This window comes from Sus scrofa, chromosome 18, assembly GCF_000003025.6.
Source record: "Sus scrofa isolate TJ Tabasco breed Duroc chromosome 18, Sscrofa11.1, whole genome shotgun sequence".
Lineage (NCBI taxonomy): Eukaryota > Metazoa > Chordata > Mammalia > Artiodactyla > Suidae > Sus > Sus scrofa.
Window position 1 is genome coordinate 28,545,405 of NC_010460.4, and position 22,806 is coordinate 28,568,210.

At 40.8% G+C, this 22,806-nt stretch overlaps 1 protein-coding gene across 7 annotated transcripts in view; it reads left to right on the forward strand.

Annotated features, from left to right (window-relative positions):
• CTTNBP2 (cortactin binding protein 2) overlaps nt 1-22,806 on the forward strand; it is a 442,954-nt gene that overhangs the window by 415,192 nt on the left and 4,956 nt on the right. For 5 of the 7 annotated variants that reach the window (XM_021078653.1, XM_021078654.1, XM_021078656.1 and 2 more), the window contains 8 exons: nt 8,380-8,532; nt 8,697-8,884; nt 12,939-13,117; nt 15,604-15,803; nt 16,160-16,342; nt 19,488-19,551; nt 21,006-21,138; nt 22,126-22,227. In XM_021078653.1, coding sequence (XP_020934312.1) covers nt 8,380-8,532; nt 8,697-8,884; nt 12,939-13,117; nt 15,604-15,803; nt 16,160-16,342; nt 19,488-19,551; nt 21,006-21,138; nt 22,126-22,227 — 1,202 coding nt within the window. The remainder of the gene's footprint in view (nt 1-8,379; nt 8,533-8,696; nt 8,885-12,938; nt 13,118-15,603; nt 15,804-16,159; nt 16,343-19,487; nt 19,552-21,005; nt 21,139-22,125; nt 22,228-22,806) is intronic. The other 2 variants (XR_002340261.1, XR_002340262.1) reach the window with 1 other exon arrangement.

Genomic DNA, 22,806 nt, shown 5'->3' on the forward strand with positions numbered 1-22,806 from the left:
ACACTTGAGATAAGATCTTAAGTACCCTACCCATAGGTTTCACAGCGAGGACACAACAGAGCAGGACACAAACCAAGCAGCCTAGTTCCTGGCCCCTATTGCTTAAAAACTCACATGCGCCAAAATTGTCTTCTCCCCTTAGTTTCATAACAGAAGCCCCCTGTGTTTTTTCAGCATTTAAGTCTTGTTTCATCTCACAGTAAGCAACTAAAATATTTTCTTCTCACCCCATCAGGGCAGATAGCAATTAGGATGAATTCTGCTCTAAACTTAAGAGAAGCTAAAAAAGATCTGAGAACAGTGAATTAGGTCAAGAAAGATTCGAAGGTGACCGGCTCAGCATTTCTAAGTCTTTGGGGAGCATCTTCTCAAATAGAACTCCTCTTCCTAATTTCCCAATTTAGTGAGTGGCACAGTCTCTTCCCCACCCCCGCCTCCCCCACCACACACCCACTTAGAACTCAGGTCTCATTGGTGGGCTTGAAATCCCAAATACCTACAAGTGCCTAAAGCCACATTAAGGGGTGAAGCCTGATGACTGGGGTGGGGGAGGGGAGGCATGCCTCCATCTGCAAGAGGGCAGCAGCTCTCAGCTCCAGCAGCTTGTTGGTGGGATAAGTATAGATCCAGGGTTATGAGGTCTTGTGATTTGGAGGAAGAAGCCAGAAATCTATATGTTTATGTGAAAATTGGGAAGCTTGTCCAGTATTTTCAACTATCTCAATTTTTAATGCAGTATGAGAAGGACCTAAAACCCTCTGTTCCTCCGATTCATGGACCTGTCACTACTATCCCACAGCCAGTCTGTGGTCACGTGCTGCCAAATGGGTCTCATGTGCCTTTTTCATCTATCCCCATTGGTACCATCCTACTTTATGCTCCCTTTTTCTGTGTCTTGTCTACTTTCCTACCTCTTCTCCCTGAGCATACTTCCCAAACCACTAGCCCCCTGCTTAAAAGCTCTCTCTGACTCCTGTCCCCCATATACTTCCATCGCCCACTGAACTAAGTCAATGCCATTCAGTGCCGTCCATTCTAGAACACTGATCCACCCAATTTGCTTATCTGACCCTTTTTAATATAATTCAATTTTTTTGAGATATAATTGAAATATAATGTAAGTTCATGGTATAGAGTGAATTGATTTGATAACACTTATATATTGCATCTGATTATCACTGTAGCATTAGCCAACATCTCCATCATCTCATATAATTACCATTTCTTCCTTGCAGTCAGAATATTTAATATTTACTCTCTTAGCACCTTTCAAGTAGGTAATACAGCATTGGCTCCTCAAACTTATTTATCTTATAACTGAAAGTTGTATCCTTTGACCAGCATCTCCTTATTTCCCTCACCCTCCAGCCCTGACCACCACCATTCTGTTTCATCAGTTTGGCATTTTTAGATTCCACGTATAAGTGGTACCATGCAATACATGTCTTTGTCTGATGTAGCTCACCTAACATAATGCCCTTAAAGTCCATCTATATTGTCAAAAATGGCAGGATTTTCTTCTCTCTCATGATGAATAACATTCCATTGTAGATGTATGACACATTTTCTTTACCCCCTGATTGCCTGATGGATAATTGGGTTGTTTCCATATCTTGGCTATTGTGAGCTATGCTGCAGTGAACATTGGAGTGAGGTGTCTTTTCAAGATCCTGGTTTCTCTTGAAATGATTTTATTCCCTTGGGATATATATCCAGAGGTGGAATTGCTGGGTTTATGGTAGTTCTATTTTTAGGTTTTTGAAAGGACCCTCCGTATTGTAGTCCAGAATGGCTGCACCTGTTTACATTCCCACCAATAGAGAGGAGGGTTCCCTTTTCTACACACCCTCACCAACACTTTTAACACTTTTTGATAATAGCCATTCTAACAGGTATAAAGTGATATCTCATTGTAGTTTTGATTTATGATTTCTTGGTGGTTAGTGATGTTGAGACTCTTTTCATGAATCTGTTAGCCATTTGTATATCTTCTTCGGAACATCTGATTTTGAAAAAAAAGATGTCTATGCTCCAGTGAAATAGGATAGTTCTTCCTCACATGTCTTTGCTTTTCCACTCTTCATGTCTTTATGCTGCAGCTTTCATCTAGAATTACTCTAAAATTTCATCTAGAACAGACACACAAAGTCCCCTCCACTCCCCTCACCACATTGTGCCTCCCACATGGCAGGTACCATGTAATGTACCGTGTTGTACAGTACTGATTAAAATAAACTTGAAAGCCCCTGTTTAAATGCTCTGAGGATACCCCACTGAAGGCTTGTCTGCTCCCTCCAGGTATGAATGCTACCTTAATGACAGCAGTAGGCTTTGTTTACCTCTGTGCCCCCCACCACCACCAACTATAGGTCAGGGTGGTGAAGGTATTATTTGGGCTTTTGTGTTAGCCCACACATATGTTGTGAGCTCTTTGAAGGCTAGTAATATATAGCTTATTCTTCTGTTTCACCTTGTACACTGATTGCCAGTAATTACTTGGTGAATGAGTGGATGAACATCCTGATACAAGAAATAGCATTGGCAAAGAAAATGGAATATTAGTCATACTTAGTTGTCAGCAAATAGAAGAACTCGCTTGCAGTGGAGGCAGAAAGAAGGAAGATGAGAGGGTTCAGCCCTTGTTAAGGCAGTAGCTGAGGATGGGGCATAAAGATAGAGTGAATTAGATCTGAAAAAAGAAATTTTCAAACTGCAGACTGAGACCTGAAGTTCTCTACTCTTACTCCTTTCTTTTGTGGAAAATAGGGTAGCATTTCCAAATATTTAAGGATTTTTATTCTATATTCGGTTCATTAATTTCTAAGTGTCAAATACCTTCTTTTTTCATATAGCAGAAGTAGGACACAAACACAAGATTCATCTGTACTTGCCCAAGTTAGCAAGCTGAGCACATCAGAGACTCCTTGGTTTACCTTGTCTGGTCAGCCCCAAGTTCTTTAGAATCTGCCTCCTGTATCTCATCTCTACCTCCTGCTCTCCAGTCTGTCTACTGTCTTATCATTTCTTGCTCAAGGGACTATATGGATGCCTTATCACTAACCCTTCTTATGTCCTCTGGCCTCACCCCTTTCACAAACCCTCTGCAGGCTTCCAGAGAGTTCACTCTAGAATAAAAAGCTCTCAAGACAGTTCCCTGCTGTTATTCTCCAGTGGCCCTAGAATAAACACTGAAGTTTTCTGAATGTTATGTCAGGAACATTACAGTCTGACTTCGGATCTCTCCCTTGCTGCTGTCCATCCTCATCTTCTAAAGCCCTGTCTACTATCACCATCATTTTCATAATAGTAGGTCCCTCTGCTGTTGCCTGGTGGCCAGTGGTGAGAGCGTGGAGGACATTCACTTAGAGTAGATGGGGCACCAGGGACTCCTGAGCAGTGTTGGGGAAGCTCGCGTGAACCAGAGGGAAGAATCTATGGATAGTGCGGTGTCACCTCTTTTGAGGTGCAGAAAACCCCTAGCAGGGAATGTTCTTTTGGTCAAGGGTGATAGAAAAGGACAGAGTAGAAAAGGCAGGGATCTGGATGAGAGAAAAGGGGCCCATAGGCTGTTCAACTCAAGGGATAGAATAATTCCTATTTTCTATTGGCTACTCTTTTGCTTTTTTAGCGAGAAATTAAATTGATCAAATCACATGACTACAAGTGAGGAATATAAGGTATACTAAACTTATTCCTGGTTTTTTAACTTTATTTTCTCAAAAAAAATTTTTTAAAAAACTTAGATTGTGCTGGGGTTAGAATCTTGAACTTTAAGCTTCCAGTAGGCATAGCCCATATGCTACCTTATATGTTCCTCTCCACAACTCTGTAAAGAACCCCTATGAAAAGAGACACAGAGAATGAATAAAAGAAGTGTACAAGAGAAAAATTATAAGAAAGGAGATTTTTTTTAAATAATTAGCTTTAAGAATCTAAAACTTAAATGGAAATTAAAATGGTGCCAGTGAAGAAAAACTGTAGAATAGAACAATACTTTTGAAAGAATGACATAGCATTTATGCTAGCAAGGATTATTTTGTGTTTGTTTTAAAATAATATATTCCTTCTTATGTTGACTTTTGTGAGAGGCAGTCATGTCACATGGCTCTGTTATTTGGTAAGGAGGGTGTGAACGTGTGTTAGACTTGGGTTGGGAGTGCTGTTGTGGCTCAGTGGGTTAAGGATCCAGTATTGCTGCAAGCTGGGGTGTAGGTCACAGATGTGGCGCGGATGTGTTGCTATGGCTGTGGTGTAGACCAACAGCTGCAGCTCAGATTTGACCCCTAACCTGGCGACTTCCATATGCCACAGTTGCTGCCCTAAAAAGACCAAAAAAAAAAAGAATAAAAGCATTGGGTCATATTTCTCCTCAGTGTAAGGTATTGAGTTAGGTTAGCAAGATAGATACTTTTTAAAATTACATGTGACAGTAGTAGTTAAAAAAATTAAACACTATGTTGGTATTTTAAAATAATGCTTAGAATTCCCGAGAGACTTTTCTACTTCAGAATTAATACAGGTGGAATTACTGTAATAATAGGAGACTATGTAATTGAAGTCTATGTAAATGAATTTTCCGCCTTGGACCCTGCGTTACTGGAGGCTCTTAGAAGGTTTGGCTGTTGCTTCTCATCTAGACATCATCCCTGCAGAGCCTTGTTTTTAAGTAGACAGTGTAAAAGATGGGCTGTTTCCATCCCCAAGGAGAAGATTATGGACTTAGGGTCACCTCAGACATAAAGGAGTTTAGGTTTAGGTTTAAATGTGGAATGTTCATTATGGTTAAGCCAGTGAGTCTCGCTCTAGAACTAGCTATCCAGAACTTTTAATACAAGTCGAGCTAGACACATGCTGTTTATTAACTAAAACAAAATTTACCTTCAGACCAGCTTGCTTCAGGATGTTGAACTCAAGTGGTCAGATGGAGAAGTTAATGGAAAGTTGAGTATATGAGGCCCATAGCGTCGAAGAACTTTTCACCAAAGAAACCCAAGTCTACTTGGTACCTCAGGGGAGACCAAGATGAACAAAGATGAGGTGGAAACCCAACCCAATGGTTATGAGCAGCACAAGCTCTCGATTAAGTGTGGGACTAATTAAATCATTAGCAATACAGTCCTTGCTTGTGGACCCAGGAGAGGGAGTTTGTGTGTCTCTTTCCAGGAGACCTCCTGAACTCCTATAAACTCATTTGTCCCCAGCCTGAATCCTCCCTTGCTGCTCCTGTCCCACTTCCAGCCCCCGCTGGGCAGCGCAGGAGAGATGCCTCGACCCTCAAACACTCGTAACTTCTCCACCAGCCCTGCCTCTGGGATGCTCCTGTGCATATGCCCTCTGCCTCCATTCACTGTGCGAACTCTTCGCCAGTGTGACCTCAGAGTTGCCTCTGATGTTTCCTCTCCACCCCTCCCCTCAAGACAGTCAATCATGGGACTGTACCAGCTCCACTGAGAACACTCTTTTTGTTATGAGCCTTGGCCTGGATGAGCCATTACCTCTTGTCCTCACCTCAGCAACAAAAGCCTGTAGCTGTGCTTTCCTGTTTTGTTCCTGTCATTTCTTCACACCAGACTGAGATCTCAAAGCAGGAGTCAAATCCTCTTTATCCCCCTCCTAAAGATAAAGACATCCACAGATGGCCAGAGCTGGTGGTTTCTCCCTTCCGACATGACATCCTGGGTCTTCCACTTTTCTTTTGTGGCTGGGTTCTAAGACCTCATATCAGCAAGTCTCGCCCTGGCTGCATGGAAAATGCCAGGGCCCCAGGCTTAGCACAGACCAGTTACATCACAGCCTCTGGTGATGGATCCCAGGTGATTGCTGCCCACAGATGGGCTCCCAGGTTCCATCCCGCTGTTGTGGCTCTGCCCCAGGCTCCCAGCCCATCTTGACTGGAAATACATAGCTGCTTTGAGCTCATGGTCATGGACTCTTGCAACTATTCTGACCTTGGTTTGAGGCACCCGTCCCTTCTAGGACTAAGCCCTGCCTGACCTCTATTCTTCTGCCTGTGCCATTGCTTAAACCTCAGAAGCTTTCTTCTGATTTATCTCTCAGATGCCGTTCCTCTAGTAGGTCCAATTTAAAATGCCAAATCCAGGAGTTCCCATTGTGGCTCAACAGTAACGAACCTGACTAATATTCCAGGGAAGTTGGGTTGATCCCTGGCCTCACTCAGTGGGTTAAGGATCCGGCATTGCTGTGCCTGTGGCATAGGCCAGCAGCTGCAGCTGCAGCTCCAAGAAGACCCCCTAGCCTGGGAACATCTATAAAAAACAAAAAATTAAAAATTTTTTAAAAATTAAATAAAATGCCACATCCCCCCAGTTGGAATCCATCACCTCCAGCCTGCCATAGCCCTTAGCATAGTACATTCAGCAAGTGGGCCAGGAAGACATTTGTTAAGATGCAATTACATGTTCCTGTAGACCCATTCTAGCTGGACACAGCAGCTTCAGGGCTTCTAGAACTTTCTAGAGCTAGCCATGCACTTAAATAAAGGAAAAACTGGAGACTTTCAGTCCTTAGTTACAGAAAAGCAGGTACATAAACCATTCCATCTGTTCTGTTGCTTTTTTGTTTTTAACTTTTGGGTATAAAAGATGTTTTGGTTTATCGTTTTAAAAAACTATAGGCTTCTTATACTTCCATAATAAGTGTATTTCTGAAATAACATTTGAACCTGAGAGACATAGAATTTCCGCACTCTTTACTAAGTAGCTGTGTTGCAAGGGATGTAGCACATGCCAGACACTAGTGTCACAGCCCCCAAAGTACAACTATATTTAGAGACGACTGTTTTTGTTTCTGGTCTTTTTGTTTTTAAAGTTTCATAGCATCCAGAAGAGCTATTCCGTCTCAGAAGATACTCATTTACAATTTTCAAGGAGTTCTTTTGAACGTGAAAATGCGTTTGTGACTATAGTAACAAGGAGGTGGGATTAAATATAACATACTATCATTGTGCTTGTGAAAAGTGGAATACTTGACAGAATCTCAAATATTTTAAGTTGCTTTTTTCAGTGGTAATTTAAGGCTAATGTGTCCTAGAATCTTAGAAAATATCATAAAGTGATTTAATGTTTTATTCATTAATATGTAAGAAGTATTATATATATTTTTAACTATAATAGTAGTAACATTTGAGTGCTTAGCAGGTGCCAGGCGCTGTTTCAAGTGTGTTTTGTCCACTGACTCGTCTTCTGCCTGTGCTGATAATCCTCCATTCATTTCCATCTTTTACTTTGGGTGGATATGCTTTTCGGTCCCCCATCTTTAGTGTGAGGACCTCTAAAACCAGACTGACAAGCCCCAGATGGCAGTCCTTCCTTCCCATCGTCAGGTCACTTTGACCTCTCCGAGGTCTGTAAAATGCTTGTCTCTGAAGCCCTGTCTCCATCACTTTATGAATATTTTACATATCTGTAATGTAAAGGTCATTCAAGGATTTTGACCTTTTGTATTGTGAAATACACATCTGTGAAATACATACTACCCGTCTTTACAGATCAATGATTTACTGATTGATTGATTGATTGTCTTTTTAGGGCCACACCCACAGCATATGGAAGTTCCCAGGCTAGGGGTCGAATTGGAGCTATAGCCGCCAGCCTATACCACAGCCATAGCAATGCCAGATCCAAGCTGCATCTGCAGCCTACACCACAGGTCACGACAGTGCCAGATCCTTAACCCACTGAGTGAGGCCAAGGATTGAACCTGCGTCCTCATGGTCACTAGTCGGGTTCTTTACTGAATAATTTAAAATAAAATAACGATTTAACCACTGACCAGGTTATGAAATAGAACCTCCCCACCTTCCAGAATGGGCCCATGTGCCCCACCCCTGTTCACAAACCTTGCCTTCTGGAGGTAAACAGTCGTCTGTCTTTTGTAATAATCATTTCTTTGCTTTTTTAAAAAACTAATTTTACCATGTATGAATCCCTAAATTATGTTTAGCGTCTCCCCAGTTTGAACTTTAAATGAAGGAATCATATTGAATGTATCCTTTTGTGATTTGTTGCTTAATTTTTTCTTTGTGAAAAGTCTTCTGTGTGGTGCCTTGTGGCTGTTATGTGTTTTCTTGCTTATCTGTTGTGTGAATACACTCCTGTCCTTTTGTTGGAGGACATTTGGGTTGATTCCATTTAGGATCTGTTCCAGATCCAGTGTTGGATCACTGTGTGTGTGTGTGTGTGTGTGTGTGTGTGTGTGCATGTTTCCAATAGCGCCAAATGGTTTTCCAGGATCGTTATACTCCCCCAGCAATTTAAGAGCATTCCCATTGTGCCACAGCTTTGCTAACACTTACATTTTTGCCAGTTTGTGTCGATTTTTGTCAACCTTTTAATCACTGAATTTCCTTTTTGACTACAGCATGTCTGATCCCAGTGAAACAATCTCCTGCTAACAAGAAAATCATCATCATCTTAGAGAATCTGGAAAAATCTTCATTGTCTGAGTTACTGGGGGACTTTTTGGGACCTCTGGAAAATCGCAGCACCGAAAACCCCTGTACTTTCCAAAAAGGTAAAGCTAGTGGAGAGACTGCTGAGGAGCGGGCTTTCTTGAGATCCTTCTAATCTTTCTGTTCCCCAGTGCTCATGCTTCATGGTTGTCTTTCTCTCACTTATTTGGATTTGCCCCCTAATAGGGGCTGCTGAGGGTGGACCCTTGCTTTTGGTTTGTTTTAGGAAATGGAACATTCGAATGTTACTACTTTCATGAGAACTGCTTTCTGTTGGGAACCATTGCCAAGGCCTGTCTCCAGGGCTCCGACTTGCTGGTCCAGCAGCACTTCCGCTGGGTGCAGCTGCGGTGGGATGGGGAGCCCATGCAGGGGCTGCTGCAGAGGTGCCTGAGGAGGAAGGTCGTGACTAAGGTAACAAACCACAGGCACAGCCCGTTGCCACGAGAGAGGCCTTAGTGTCAGGTGACCTGGGCTAGAGCTTCCAGCAAGTAAAATTGGGGGATATTGAAGGGTTCAATAGGATTCTGCATGTAAAACCCATAAAGGTTTCCAGACCATATTAAGTATTGTAAAAAGCAAATAGATTTTACTGTTTCTGTTAACTATTCTCAAGGAGTCTCTCCAAGTTCTAAATTAATCACTCTTAAGAAAAAGCTACCACTTCCTTGGAGCCTTTATTATCCATCCACTCAGGCTAGTTTTTGTTTGTTTGTTTGTTTTTAGGGCCACACTTGCCTCAGATTGTATCTGAAATTCCTAATTTTAAGGCTAGGGTGGAATCGGAGCTGCAGCTGCCGGCCTATGCCACAATCACAGCAATGACAGATCCAAGACATGTCTGTGACCTTGGCTGAAGCTTGAGGCAATGCCAGCTCCTTAACCCACTGAGCGAGGCCAGGGATGGAACCCACATCCTCACAGAGACAGTGTTGGGTCCTTAACTCTCTGAGCCGCAATGGGAACTCCATACTCAGGCTAATTTTAATATTTGACTATTACACTGTGCTATAGCAAATATTAAAAAGTCACACAAAAATAGAAATCTGTTGACACAGTTTCAAGAATAAAAATCACTTTTAGTCATTTTTCAGAAAAATAAAATATTCTGTATTCTATCAAAATAACAAAATTAATTTAGCACTGACCAAATCTAGTACATTAGTCTTTATTTTCATATTCTTCAGCTGGGCCAGAAGCTGAGCATCTGGGTGGATTTGAAATAAAAGAGCTCAATTCAGCAAGATTTTATCGTTTAATCCTGCATAATAGGCCACACTTGGAGGACAGGCTCTTCATTGTATCGGCACAGTATTTTAAGCTGTAACGCAACCCCACTGCTAGCTGCTTCACACAAAGGGCTTTTTTCTCTTACATAAGTAGATGCCTTGCAGTGGGTGTTGCTGATGTCCCTTCACACCTTCATGATGTCAGGTCCCAGGTCTGGGTGGGTGTCTTGACCTCCCTTCAGGACTATAGCACAGCTGCAGAGGTTCGGGCATCACACCCTCAGACGTACTTGTTCACAGGCAGGATCCAAGATGCTGTGTCTGAGAGGGAGCTTCAGCTTCCTCTGTCTCCTCCTTATCAGGGAAGAAAGGCCCTTTTTCTGAAACTCCCAGAAACAGAAGACTTCCCCTTAATGGTCTCTTAACCAGGACTGGTTTCACGCCCACCCACCCCTCACTCCAGACCATGGCTAGACCTACCTTTCCAAGACCAAAGCTCTCCACCAAGTTCTTGAACAGAATTCTGTGTCTGTTGTGTTGGAGCATGTGAATGTGCATGTGTCTGTGGGGTGGGGCAGGGGGAGGTAGGTGGCTGGAGAAATGTAGGGTGGGGAATAATGCCTTTGGTAAATCAGTGAAGAGTGCCTACTACTGGTGATTTTTTTTTTTTTTTTTGTCTTTTTAAGGCCACACCCGTGGCATATGGAGGTTCCCAGGCTAGGGGTCGAATCAGAGCTGTAGCCACTGGCCACAGCCACAGCAATGCCAGATCCAAGCCATGTCTGCAGCCTACACCACAGCTTATGGTGACACCAGATCCTCAACCTGCTAAGCAAGGCCGGGGATGAACCTGTGTCCTCATGGATACTAGTCAGATTGTTTTCTGCTGAGCCACAATGGGAACTCTCCTACTGGTGATTTGAATTCATATCTGAAATCCCTAAATTAATCTGACATCTTTTGCACCAAGTTATGCCGAAGTCAGTTGTCTGGCCATTAATATATGCTTTTGACCAAACCACATCTGTTATAGTCCCTCAACCAGTAGGAGGAAAGGTGCAGTAAAGACAGTCATATATTTGTAGCTTTTCAAATAACTGAGACTTCCATTAACTTCATCACTTTTTTTTTTTCTTTTTAGTGCTGCACTCATGGAATATGGAGGTTCCCAGGCTATGGGTTGAATCAGAGCTGTACCTGCTGGCCTATGCCACAGCCACAACAATGCAGGATCCGAGCCAGGTCTTCAACCTACACCACAGCTCACGGCAATGCCGGATCCTTAACCCAATGAGCGAGGCCGGGGATCAAACCTGTGTCCTCATGGATGCGAGTCAGATTTGTTAACTTCTGAGCCATGATGGGAACTCCCAACTTCTTCACTTTTAATATTTAAATCTTATTGCCAAGAAATTCACTTAAATAATTACAGAATACCAGTTTTTTTTTTCTTAAAAACTTTATTTTTTTAAAGCAGTTTTAAGTTTACAATAAAATGGAAAGGAAGATACAAAGGTTTCCCACAAACCCCTTCCTTCCCAAACATTCATAGCCTCCCCCATTGTCACCAGAATGGTGCATTTTTTTATCAAGGGGGTCCTACACGGACTGACACATCAAAGCCCCTGGTTTACCCAAGAGAAGAACATGAAACGTGTCATGAATTTGGGTTGAAAGATACCAGTTAACCAGTTTTGTTTTGTAAATACAGGACTATTTCTGGTAAAGTGTAGTCCCCCTTCCTCTCCTCTGGCTCTCTGGTAAACACAGTTTGAAAAGGATTGATTTTACTTCTTTTGAAAGGAAAGTTCCAAGGTTCAAGCTCTGCACTTTCCTCCATTGTATGTGAGAACAGGCAAGTGGGGTGTGTTGTGAAGAACAGGGAGGGGGCAGGGTAACACCTTCCAGTTACCAGGAATCACTTCAGGTAGGTTAGTAAAGTGGATTCCTGGGGAAGGTGTGCAGTGGGCATGCATGAGTCCTAAAACATCAGCAATTGTGTGCCTGCAGAATGGAACTGAATCTTTGGGGGCACTTAAAGCACACTGACAGGTGATAACAACTTCTTCTAGTTCCTTATAGGGATATAAGTAAACAGACCTTTTTAGGACAATACTAGGCTTCTAGTATTTAATAAAAATCAATTATACTTTTTTTTAGTAGAAAATTTAATAGTAATATAAGTTCAGTTAATATTCAACTAATCATGGTCAACTCATGATTCTTGCTGAAAGAATATCAGAGAAAGTGGGAGGAATATGATTGTTCCTCTTTTGAAGGAAAGGGAATTTATAATAACACATCCCAAAGTCTTGTGTAACACACTGATGTCACTTTAACAGGGCTGCTAAGATCACTGAACCACTGTTTCATTTTTCCTTGGTCAAATTCTGTCCCTTCATGAAGGACATACAAATATTCACATATTATCCTCAGTCTTAATACCATAATTACTTGGTAAAGTAGTGATTTACATGAGTCTTTCTTAGAAAATACAGAGTTAATTGCTATATCTGACTTCTACATATTTGAGAGAGATTTCCCCTCATAGTAAATAAATCTTTGTCTTTTTTTTTTAATCCTTTGTACTGCAAAAAGGAACTCTTTCACAAAATAGAATTCTGAAAAGAATTGCTCCCGATAAACTATGTGTGTTACACAGTGTAACTTAAAATTTGCACTTTTTCAAATTTGAAAACAAATCTCTTTATGCCGGCAGAACTTTGTGTATTTTGATGAAGTGAGCATTTTATCTGAGATGTTCCTTCTGGGAAAATTAAAAGTAATACAAGGTCAATATGCCACAGATCTGGATATCCCATCTTGTTCCTTAGCCAAAATGTTAAAATATTTAATTGCACTTTTATTCAGAATTCTTTTTTGAACACTTAACTATTTGCAAGACCTCATGGGAGCTCTATGTACACGTAAAGAGATTTCTTCCAAAACTGATGTTTAAGAATTCATCCAAGCTGTCCTCCTGCGCTGTCACTTCTGAATCCTTTCTTTCACATAAGAAGCTGGGGATCTGCATCTGTGTCTCATGCTAACACACACAATAGAGTGTATTATTACCTATCCCTCCTTCAGCCACCCCCAGAAGGTGAAATCAGATTCGGCTACAGTTTTGTTTTATGGTTTTAAATATGTAGATTTTTAACGTTGGACTATTAGGAACAGAAGAAAAAGCAGCACTGTTCTAAACCAGGCCCCCATCTTCCCCCTCCCCGTCTCTCTAGTTCAGAGGTCAGGTGCCCTCTCCCTGCGATCCCGTGTGCAAGACGGTTGACTGGGCCCTGGCTGTCTGGCGCCAGCTCAACTCGTGCCTGGCCCACTTGGGCACACCGGAAGCACTTCTTGGACCAAAGTATTTCCTGTCTTGTCCTGTAATCCCAGGGCATGCCCAGGAGACAGTGAGGTAAGTGTCATTTCTCCTTCTTGGCCTTTTTAAAGTAGAGCCCGGGCCATTTAGGGATGTTGGGAGTGAGAAAGCTGAAGGGGCCACCTGTGCCGCCTCCTGTCATCAGCACAGAAAGCCAGAGCCCTGTGCTCCTGTCTGAGGACCACCATGACCTGTCTGTTGGGGAGCTCCTAAGGAAACTATTGGTGCTAAGACTAGATAGATACAGTTTCCCTCTGTTTACAAAACTCTCATCAGAGTCATGTGTGACTTGCTATGCATTGCCTCTGGGGAAGACCCACATGAGAAATTCAGGCAAGTATCCTGTAACCAAAAAACAAACAAGCTTACATTCTACTGATGCAATGAAAATTTTCCTGTTTTATTGATGAGACATTATTTTCCTTTGTAGCAGCTTATGAGAATAGACGTAAAGAGAATAAGGTTAATGAAATAGAAAATCAGAAGGAAATTGAAAAGAGGAAAAAATTTGTCACCATCCAGCTTACTTAGTAAGGGTTCTGTGATTAGCTATTAGATTTGATTCTGTACTTCCTGGAATCCTGGAAAGAAATCCATTTTGGAAAGCAGAGGATGCAAATAATATGTTTTCTCTATTGTAAGACAAACTATCAATTTAATAACAGCTAATTGGGAGAAAAGGAAGAAGTGCTATATTAAAAAATGTTGCAGCCTGTGCGTGTTAAAAAGCTGAAATGCATTTATTCATATAATTGCCCTTTTTAAAAAAATCAGTGTCATGATTACATTTAAGGCTTTTTTACATCCAGAGTCTCAAGATTCTTAGGAGCAATGAGTTTGGCCTTTCCTGTCTGCAGCACAGTCATTGTCAAGAATCAGAGGCCCTGACATTTTTTTGCCCTATTTGCAAGCTGACAAGTTAGCCTGCTGCGTTCAGGATGCTGAGTCAGAGCCAGCATTTCATCACCTATGGCAGCTGCATATTTTCCCTGCGTCCCCCAGCTCCTCATGTCCCACAGGGTGATGCATAGCAGCCCAGATGGATGCTGGCTTTGCATCAAAGCTGTGGAGCTACATGGAATCACCCAGTCTTCTAATGGGAGATGCTTTGCCCTGGAAGGAAACACTATTTTCATTATCCTGGTCAGGGAAAAAATCTGCCCTCTGCTCCAAAAGAAGACACTGTCTCTGTTTTCCAAGTCTGTTTGCCAAATTAACATCCTTGAAAAGGTAGTCCACAACAACAGCTGACACAAAAGGTGCAAAAGTGCCATGGAGAGATATCTCCTTGCAGCCACATTAAGGAACTGACTTTAAAAAAATTTTTTTAATATTTTTTAGCTGAAGCTTATATTGTCTTTACCCCCTAGCATCTTTAGGAATAACTGTGTCCTTTTTTTCCCCTCTGAGTTACCTATTACTAGATATGAACAAGGAAGCTGATAATAGCTGCTTGATACCTGGGGATAGCTTCAATGATCTTGAAAGACTTATGTCAATACCTAATAACTTTGAAAACTTTGTTGTTGTGGGTTTTTTTGTTTTGTTTTGTTGTTGTTGTTGTTGTTGTTGTTTGGTCGCACCCATGGCATGCAGAAGTTCCCAGGCCAGGAATGAACCCGTGCCACAGCAGCAAACCCGAGTTCGTGGCAGTGACAATACCTGATCCTTAACCCACTGAGCCACAAGGGAACTCCTGCATTAACTGTTTCTTAATGCTGCAACAAAGTGCAGTCTTTCTTGAAGAAATCTGAATTGGTATTGAGTGCTCCAAGTTTGGGCTAAAGTTCCACAGCTACAGCTTTTGCTGCAGAGTCCACCTGAGGCAATGGCTGGTTGACCAGCCATCCCCTTTCCACTAGGCTCACCCTCCACAGTTAGACATTGAGCCCCAGTCTTGGGGAAGGCAGATTTAATTTGCCAGTGATTATAAAATGTATCCCAAATGAAGAAATACTAAGATATATGTGTCTTTTTAAGGAAAATGGAAAGTAATTTTAAGCTATTTAGGCATAGACTTTCAGGAAACCTTTTTTCCACACTTCTTCATTCTGTAAAGTTTTGTTCGTATTTTTCCCCGTTCTGTATATTTATTTGTGCACTCAATTTATTCAACAAATACTCAAGCATTGATTCCTGTTCTGCAGGATCTTATAGAGGAAAAGAAACGAGACATGTAAACAGTTTCAATTGAAATACAGTTTTTGTTTTTTGGTTTTTTGGGCCACACCTATAGCATGCAGAAGTTCCCAGGCCAGGGATTGAACCTGTGCCATAGCAGTGACAAAACTGGATCCTTAACACACTGAGCTACCAGGGAACGCCAAAATACATTATATTTTTAAGACAAAGTCAGACTACTTGAGTACTGGATAACCTCATTTATTCCAAAATTATCTGGGAAAGGTAGCGTATCCATAGAAACAATTAGCTTTTGTTTCATGGTCTTCAAACCAGACCCCTATAGAGTTGAGTGTGATTCATGAGAGGCCTGGTCCCAACTGTAAACACTCTTTCACCAGGTGGATGTCTAAGCTGTGGAATGCTGTGATTGCACCCAGAGTTCAAGCAGCAATATTGTCAAGAGCCTCCCTGAAAAGACAACCTGGCCTTGGGCAAACAACTAGAAACCCTAGCCAAGGGCAGCAGGCTGTGGTTAGAGCCGCTCTCAGCATCTTGCTTAATAAAGCTGTTCTACATGGCTGTCCCCTCCAGAGAGCAGGTATGTGGGTTCGTGATGGGAGGAGAAGAAGTCACACTCTTATGTAATGCAGGTTTGAACTTGTTTTTAGGGAGTTCTATTGTCTCTCTTTGTAAGGAGCAAAATACCTCTGTGTAATGGATGTTTCACAACACTGAGCTAAAATGAGCTCTATTTTTAAATAACTGGTTCATGTTTAAATACCAGACGTCAAAGCAAAGTTTGCTGGTTGACAAAACCCCTGCTTGATTATCGCAGGCCTATGATTTTGAAGCAGCTATTTCTTTGAGCATTGGAAATGTTGGATTTGGCTTGGGTCTGTATAACTGCATTATTGGTGTTATCCTTTTGGCAAAATGTGCTTTCTGTTGTTTCAGAGCTAGACCAACATACAGCTGATTTCAAAGGGGGCAGTTTCCCTTTATCCATAGTTTCAAGTTACAGCAGTTGTAGCAAGAAGAAAGACAGTGGCGCGTGGAGAAAGGTGAGCACCAGTCCTCGCAAGAAGTCTGGTCGGTTCCCTTCACCCACCTGGAACAAGCCAGACCTGATTGAGGAAGGTAAGGGGAGCAAGCTTGTCACCTGCATAGATGTAGGCACCCACGAGGTGGGTTTTGAATGCAAATGGGCTTTTATTTTTTATTACTATACACTCAACTAAACAACACTCGAGTATTTCAGTGCATATTTTCATGGATTAAAGTACATAATAGGTATGTCCCAAAAATATTTGAAAGCCCCCTACCTGAAAAATAATCTTTCATACTAGAATGGTCAAATTAAGTTTATCTTTATTGTGTTAATGATCATCTGATTTTTATTTATTTGATTTTCTTGGGCTTCACACAATTACACACTTAGGTAATAAAAATAGACCCGTAAAAGGAAAGAAACATGTCAAAGTACATTCTTAAGCCAACCTTAAGTTTTTAGAAGTATGGGTTATAGATATAACTGATACCAATTGGAGGTCCTTACAAGCGAGTCAGTTTTACATGTTTTTGTCATACGTGAGATGTACACATATCAAGTTTTTTTTCTAAGCACTGGAAATAGAGCAGTGAAAACAGGAGATAAAAATCCCTGCCCTCATAGTTTATATTCTAATAAATTATTAAACGCATTCTGTATTATGTGATGTCACATATAGAAAAGAAATGTGTAAGTTTTCATTCTAACGACAAAGAGGGCATAGCATATCTATCTCTGATGTTAGCTTATTCCTTTTGGCTTTGATAATAGTTGTTTCATAATCAACAATCATCAAATTATAAATGTTCTCCCCAAAGGAGATGATAATTTGAGTAAGAATGAAAAGGTGTTCCAGCCTCTTATGCATTGTAGTTTTCTGATTAGGCCCTCAGGAGCCCCTTTGTATACCACAGTATTCTTTTTTATGTAATTTTGTGGCAACTTTATAGCAGTGGGGTTGCTAAATAAAAGGATATGATGCCCCAAATATTTTTTTTTTTTTTTTTGCTTTTTAGGGCTGCACCCACAGCATATGGAGGTTTCCAGGCTAGGGGTCAAATCAGAGCTACAGCTGCCGGCCTACACCACAGCAATGTAGGATCCAAGCCATGTCTGCCACCTATACCACAACTCATGGCAATGCCACATCCTTAACCCACTGAACGAAGCCAGGGATCAAACCCGCATCCTTATGGATCCTAGTTGGGTTCGTTACCACTGAGCCACAACGGGAACTCCCCCAAATCTTATATTTTTTAAAACAGAAAAGTAGTTTTTGTTAATATATTTTCATACTTAAGCTTTGTTTTTAATAATATGGTTTTTAAACATATCAATACATGCCAGTGTTTTGTAATTACCCCAAGTATGTGATAATAAATTATGACCACTTTTTAAAACGATCCAATGGAGAGTCACTGAAAAAAAATAAACTCTCACTGTAATGATAAGTGTTATGTATTTATAACAGGATGCATTCTGATCTCAAAAGCTTGCCTTTATTTCCTAAAGTTAGTGGCTTTGATTTAGGGAATAAAGTCATTAGATGTCAGCAGAAGAGAATCAGTAGACTCCCCCAGAAGACTTTCTGTAACAAGGATTATACCTCTCCCCTCTTTATCCATTGATAGTATGCAGAAGTGTTCTGCCATGAGGGTTACCATCTCCATTTACAGATATCAAAAATGAGGCTCAGTGAGTTCCTGTACTAGTCAACTAGTATCCATGAGGACGCGAGTTCGATCCCTGGCCTCACTTAACGGGTTAAGGATCTGGCATTGCCTGGAGCTGTGGTGGAGGTCACAGGTGGGGCTCGAATACCCTGTTGCTGTGGCTGTGGTATAGGCCAGCAGCTGCAGCTCCGATTTGACCCCTAGCCTGGAAACTTGCATATGCCGCAAGTGCGGCCCTAAAAAGCAAAAAGGAAAAAAAGAAAAATAGCGAGGCTAAGAAACTCTTGGCACCCTGCCCCAAGTCACCTCTCCTACAACCAGAGGGTTCTGCAATCCATGGTATTTTTCCTTTCAAGTCCCAATGCTGTTTTCTTATTCTGTGCCCACTCATAAAAATCCATAGCACTCGGGTAATGGGACGCCCATAGCAGGCTCTACCCTATAATATTTCCAAGGTCATTAGAAGTCCTATAGAGTTTAGGACCAGCTTCTTTCCTGAGCTTAGTGATTAAACAGTAAGCATTGTCAGTATCTACTTTAGATTGACGAAGTAAAATCCATAAAATGACTGAACTGAAAACAATATTATGAAACTAAGTCAAACTTGGAAGAACCTAAAACAGACTGAGATGTCTGTCATAGGCTTCTGAAGCTCAGGGCTCAAGCCCTTTCCATTGGGGAAGGCTACTAGTCCATGTTTTCTGACAGTAATGACAAAAGTACAGAGATTTCTGATCTGCTTTTCTAATCAAGATATATCAAATTCAATTTACTTTTCAAATAATTCTTTAGAGCTAATCTGTGCTAGTACCATTCATACAACTTTAGAATTGACTCAGAAGCAACTGTTTTTAACAAACTTACAGCTGTTTTAATGAACTTTACAAAATTTAGTGTGTATTATAAAGAAGAGATTTTGAGTCTGAAATGGTTTAGCGTTTCTCAAATTATTTGCCCATAACCCACAGTGAGAAATGTTTTAAAACATGACCAGCAGGTATAAATCTATGCATTTGCATGTATCTGTAACTGATATAAGTTGAATATTTACTGCAAGCACTGTAATAATCTTATTTCCTATTTTTTTTTTTTTTGGTTGTGATATGCAGTATTTGTTTTTAAATTTCTACACTTATAAGACCACCTGCACTGTCATACCTCCTGGGGCTCACACATCAAAACTTGTGCTTGATCTGTATAATCAGTAATGTTGGAAGACAAAGGTAGAGAAAGGGAAATAAATTAGCATCATCAAAAGGCAGGTATTAACAATCCCTTTTAGGTACTTTGAGAACAAAAGCCTAAGGACTTTGAACTTGACTGATGAGAATAGGGTCCATTGATGAAAGCAGAGTTGAGGCTTTCTGAATTGAGCTTCGGGTAGTATTAGCTGTACCAACTTTGGTCATAAATATACATGAGGTCATTGGTCATTCCTTGACCTTCCACAGTGCCTGAGATGGATTTAATAGAGAAACTATATGAAAGTATAGCAGAGGCCACAGCTTCTTTCTTCAGTCATCTCAATCTATTGAAATTATTACTTTTTTTCTCTAAACAGGTGTCAAAAATAAGACTATATTACAGCTAAATCGTAACAGGAATACTTCTCTGTCAAAACAAATGTAAGTTTCCCTTTCAGATTTAACTCATAACAAATAATACACGTTCTCATGATTAGTTTGGGCATGTTTTCTGACAGTAATGACAAAAGTACAGAGATTTCTGATCTGCTTTTTTAATCAAGATATATCAAATTCAATTTACTTTTCAAATAATTCAAATAATTCTATGCTGTTATCATTTTTAAAAAAGCTATCGAGGTCATTTAAATGCTAGTATTAGACTAGAATCTAGTGAATGAATGAGATCTAAAAAAAAATTTTCTTAAGCTTAATATTATGTAACAGAAAGCCTATTTTGCTTTTAGTTTGTTAAATGGTCAGAAGTATCATTGGCTTTTTTTTTGTATCAAATGTGATAATTCTTAATGCATTTGAGAAAGATATGGTAAAATCCTGCATTTGTGAACTTTTAAACAGGCTTTAGATGACTGATTTTTTTAAATGATAGATTTACAGGAACATAGCATGACTTGTCTTCTCATGTTGCTCTAGGGAATTGTTGATTTTACCTCCAAATTCATAAGCTGAAATAAAGAATTATTAATCATAGGATAAATACACTTTTATAGTTTAAAATATGTCCCCAGTGTAGCCCAGTAAAATCGTGTGCCCAGTCACTTGGCAGATAACATTTAGGACCCTGTGCTCTGGTTCACAGAATTAAGGAAGGTGGGGAGGGGGAGGAAAGAGACGCAGCAAGGAATCTGCATCACAGGCTTGTTTCTCCACGTCCACTATTACATCTACTGTAGTCAGTAGCCCCATAGGAGTTCCCCTTGTAGCTCAGCGGGTAATGGATGTAACAAGGATCCATGAGGATGACGTCTATCCCTGGCCTTGCTTAGTGGGTTAAGGATCTGGTGTGGCTGTGGCTGTGGCGTTTCCTGGCAGTTGCAGCTCCAATTCAACCTGTAGCCTGGGAACTTCCGTCTGCCGAAGTTATAGCCTTAAAAAGAAGAACAAGAAGTCCCTACAGTGTTTTATAATAACTTAATGATGTAGATAAAAGGAACTTGTTATAGAGAAGGGAACCCAGGAACTGAGAACTGAAAGGTGTTGAGGACAAAAAGAAAACCTCCCCCATGTTCTCACTGCTAGTAAGTGATAAATTCATATTTACTCCCATACCACACTTCCCCCTACTCGAGAGTGTTTAGCATCTGAGCTTTAACCCTTGGAGCCAGAGAAGACAATGCAAGAGTAGGAGGACTGGAATGTTGTTAAGTCAAAATGGATTTCTTTGTGTAATAAGATTTTTATCCTGTTGAGAATTTTGAGTAGGATGCCTAAATTGGATGGCAGGAGGCTGTTGCATTAAGGGACATTCATGAATGCCTTTAAAGGCTGTTAAAACCTTTTTTCCCCACCCGCCACAAGGTGTGGTGTCTAGGTTTCCATAGGAAATTGGACTGTTGCTCTCAGTTTGAAAAACTCTTTTCTGAACTTTGTGGTAGGTCTTTAGAGAATGAGCTATCATTGACATTGAATTTGGAACAAAGACTCTCTCTGGGTTTGGATGATGAAGCAGACCTTGTCAAGGAACTTCAGAGCATGTGCTCCAGCAAATCGGAGTCTGACATAAGCAAGGTAAGCAGGTCGCGTGGGGAAGGACCTTGACCCGCTCCGCCCAGCAGTGGAGAGACTCGCTAGCGCCACATCCACATCGTGGCTCTCATCCCCACAGAAATCCCCTATCCCATAGTATATATAGTTAATGCTCCAACTCAAAATATCTGTTACCTTGCCTAAAAGCCCTTTCTTCCGAAATACCACTTATCCAATAAGGGAGTTCTGTTTAGCACAGCTTCTCTGAAAACTCTGAAGTTAAAATTGCATACATTAATTGTGTTACCACACATTATACCCACACCTCCCTTTCCTCTTTGGCTTTCCTCACTGGGACCGGAAGTTATCTATCAGTAGGAGCCCATTACAGCAGCCGTAAATGAGTGGCCTGTATAATTTGTTTAGTCATAGTCCTTAAGCTGTGAAATTTGAGATCCAAATATGGACATCAGTGACCCAAAACCTCAAAGCATTAGCAGCACCAGGTTCAACCTGTTTTGGGACTCTGATACCTGCAGCAAATTTGACCTTCCTGGATAAATGCCTTTTTCTTCCAAGAGAACATAAGGAGGTAGTTATAACTTGGGTACTTTCCAACCAGAGACTCACCTGTTGTATTTGGACAATCAAACTCTCTGGACAAAGTAGAATTGAGTAGCTTATTTAGCCTTGCTGGAAATGAGTCGAAATACTTAACCACTGGAAAAATAAGGTAACAGTGAAAATCTTGCAAATTTTATATCCTTTTATTTTTTGCCAAGTGATTTTTTTTTAATAGGTTATCATCTTCTGACTTTTTAAAAGACTTTTAAAAAGACTGTTTTTCGTGCATTCGCTAATAGTTTTACATCAAGGCTTAAAGTCACAGGACCTGGGGGTCTGTTGTATAGAGCTTCTGACAGTAAGAGAGGCTCACACTTCTGATGTGAGTTTGCCACAGTGACTTTAAGTCTTGCCTTGAGTGTGTCACAGTGCAACTGAAATCATGGTCAATTTTCTGTTCTCCAGATTGCTGATTCCAGGGATGATTTAAGGAGGTTTGATAGTTCGGGAAATAATCCTGCATTTTCAGCAACTGTTAATAATCCAAGAATGCCAGTGTCACAAGAGGTAAGTGCCCCTTCTCCCTCCAAAATGGGACAAAGGATTGTTGTGGAATTGACTTCACAAATCTCTCAATATGCCATCACGAAGTTACTTTAAAAACCCTCACTGGGAAATGAACAGGATTAGGGTAGAAGCATTCATGAGGAAATCAAGTTTAGAAACTTTGCTCTTTGGATAACAGCTTGAAATAATCACATAGAAAAGCATTACTTGGTTTTCCTTATATTTAAATGCTGAAAAAATTTTGATTCCAAAATTGGGGGTGTTTCTTTTCCATTTGTTTTCATTAGTTTATGCCAAAACTGAAACTAATGGAACTTCTGTCCTCTTCTATTTTAAAATGAAACATTGACTTTCATTCGAGAACCATTTTGGAAAACCGAAGTTTAAAAATCTCACTTCTAGTTTTACTTTAACTTGCCATATCATGCATTGCGTTTCAGTGAGAGATTTTCCTTTAAAAACAAAGCAGAATGGAGTTCCCATAATGGCACAGTGGTTAACAAATCCGACTGGGAGTCAGGAGGTTGCAGGTTCGATCCCTGCCTCGCTCAGTGGGTTGAGGATCCGGTGTTGCCATGA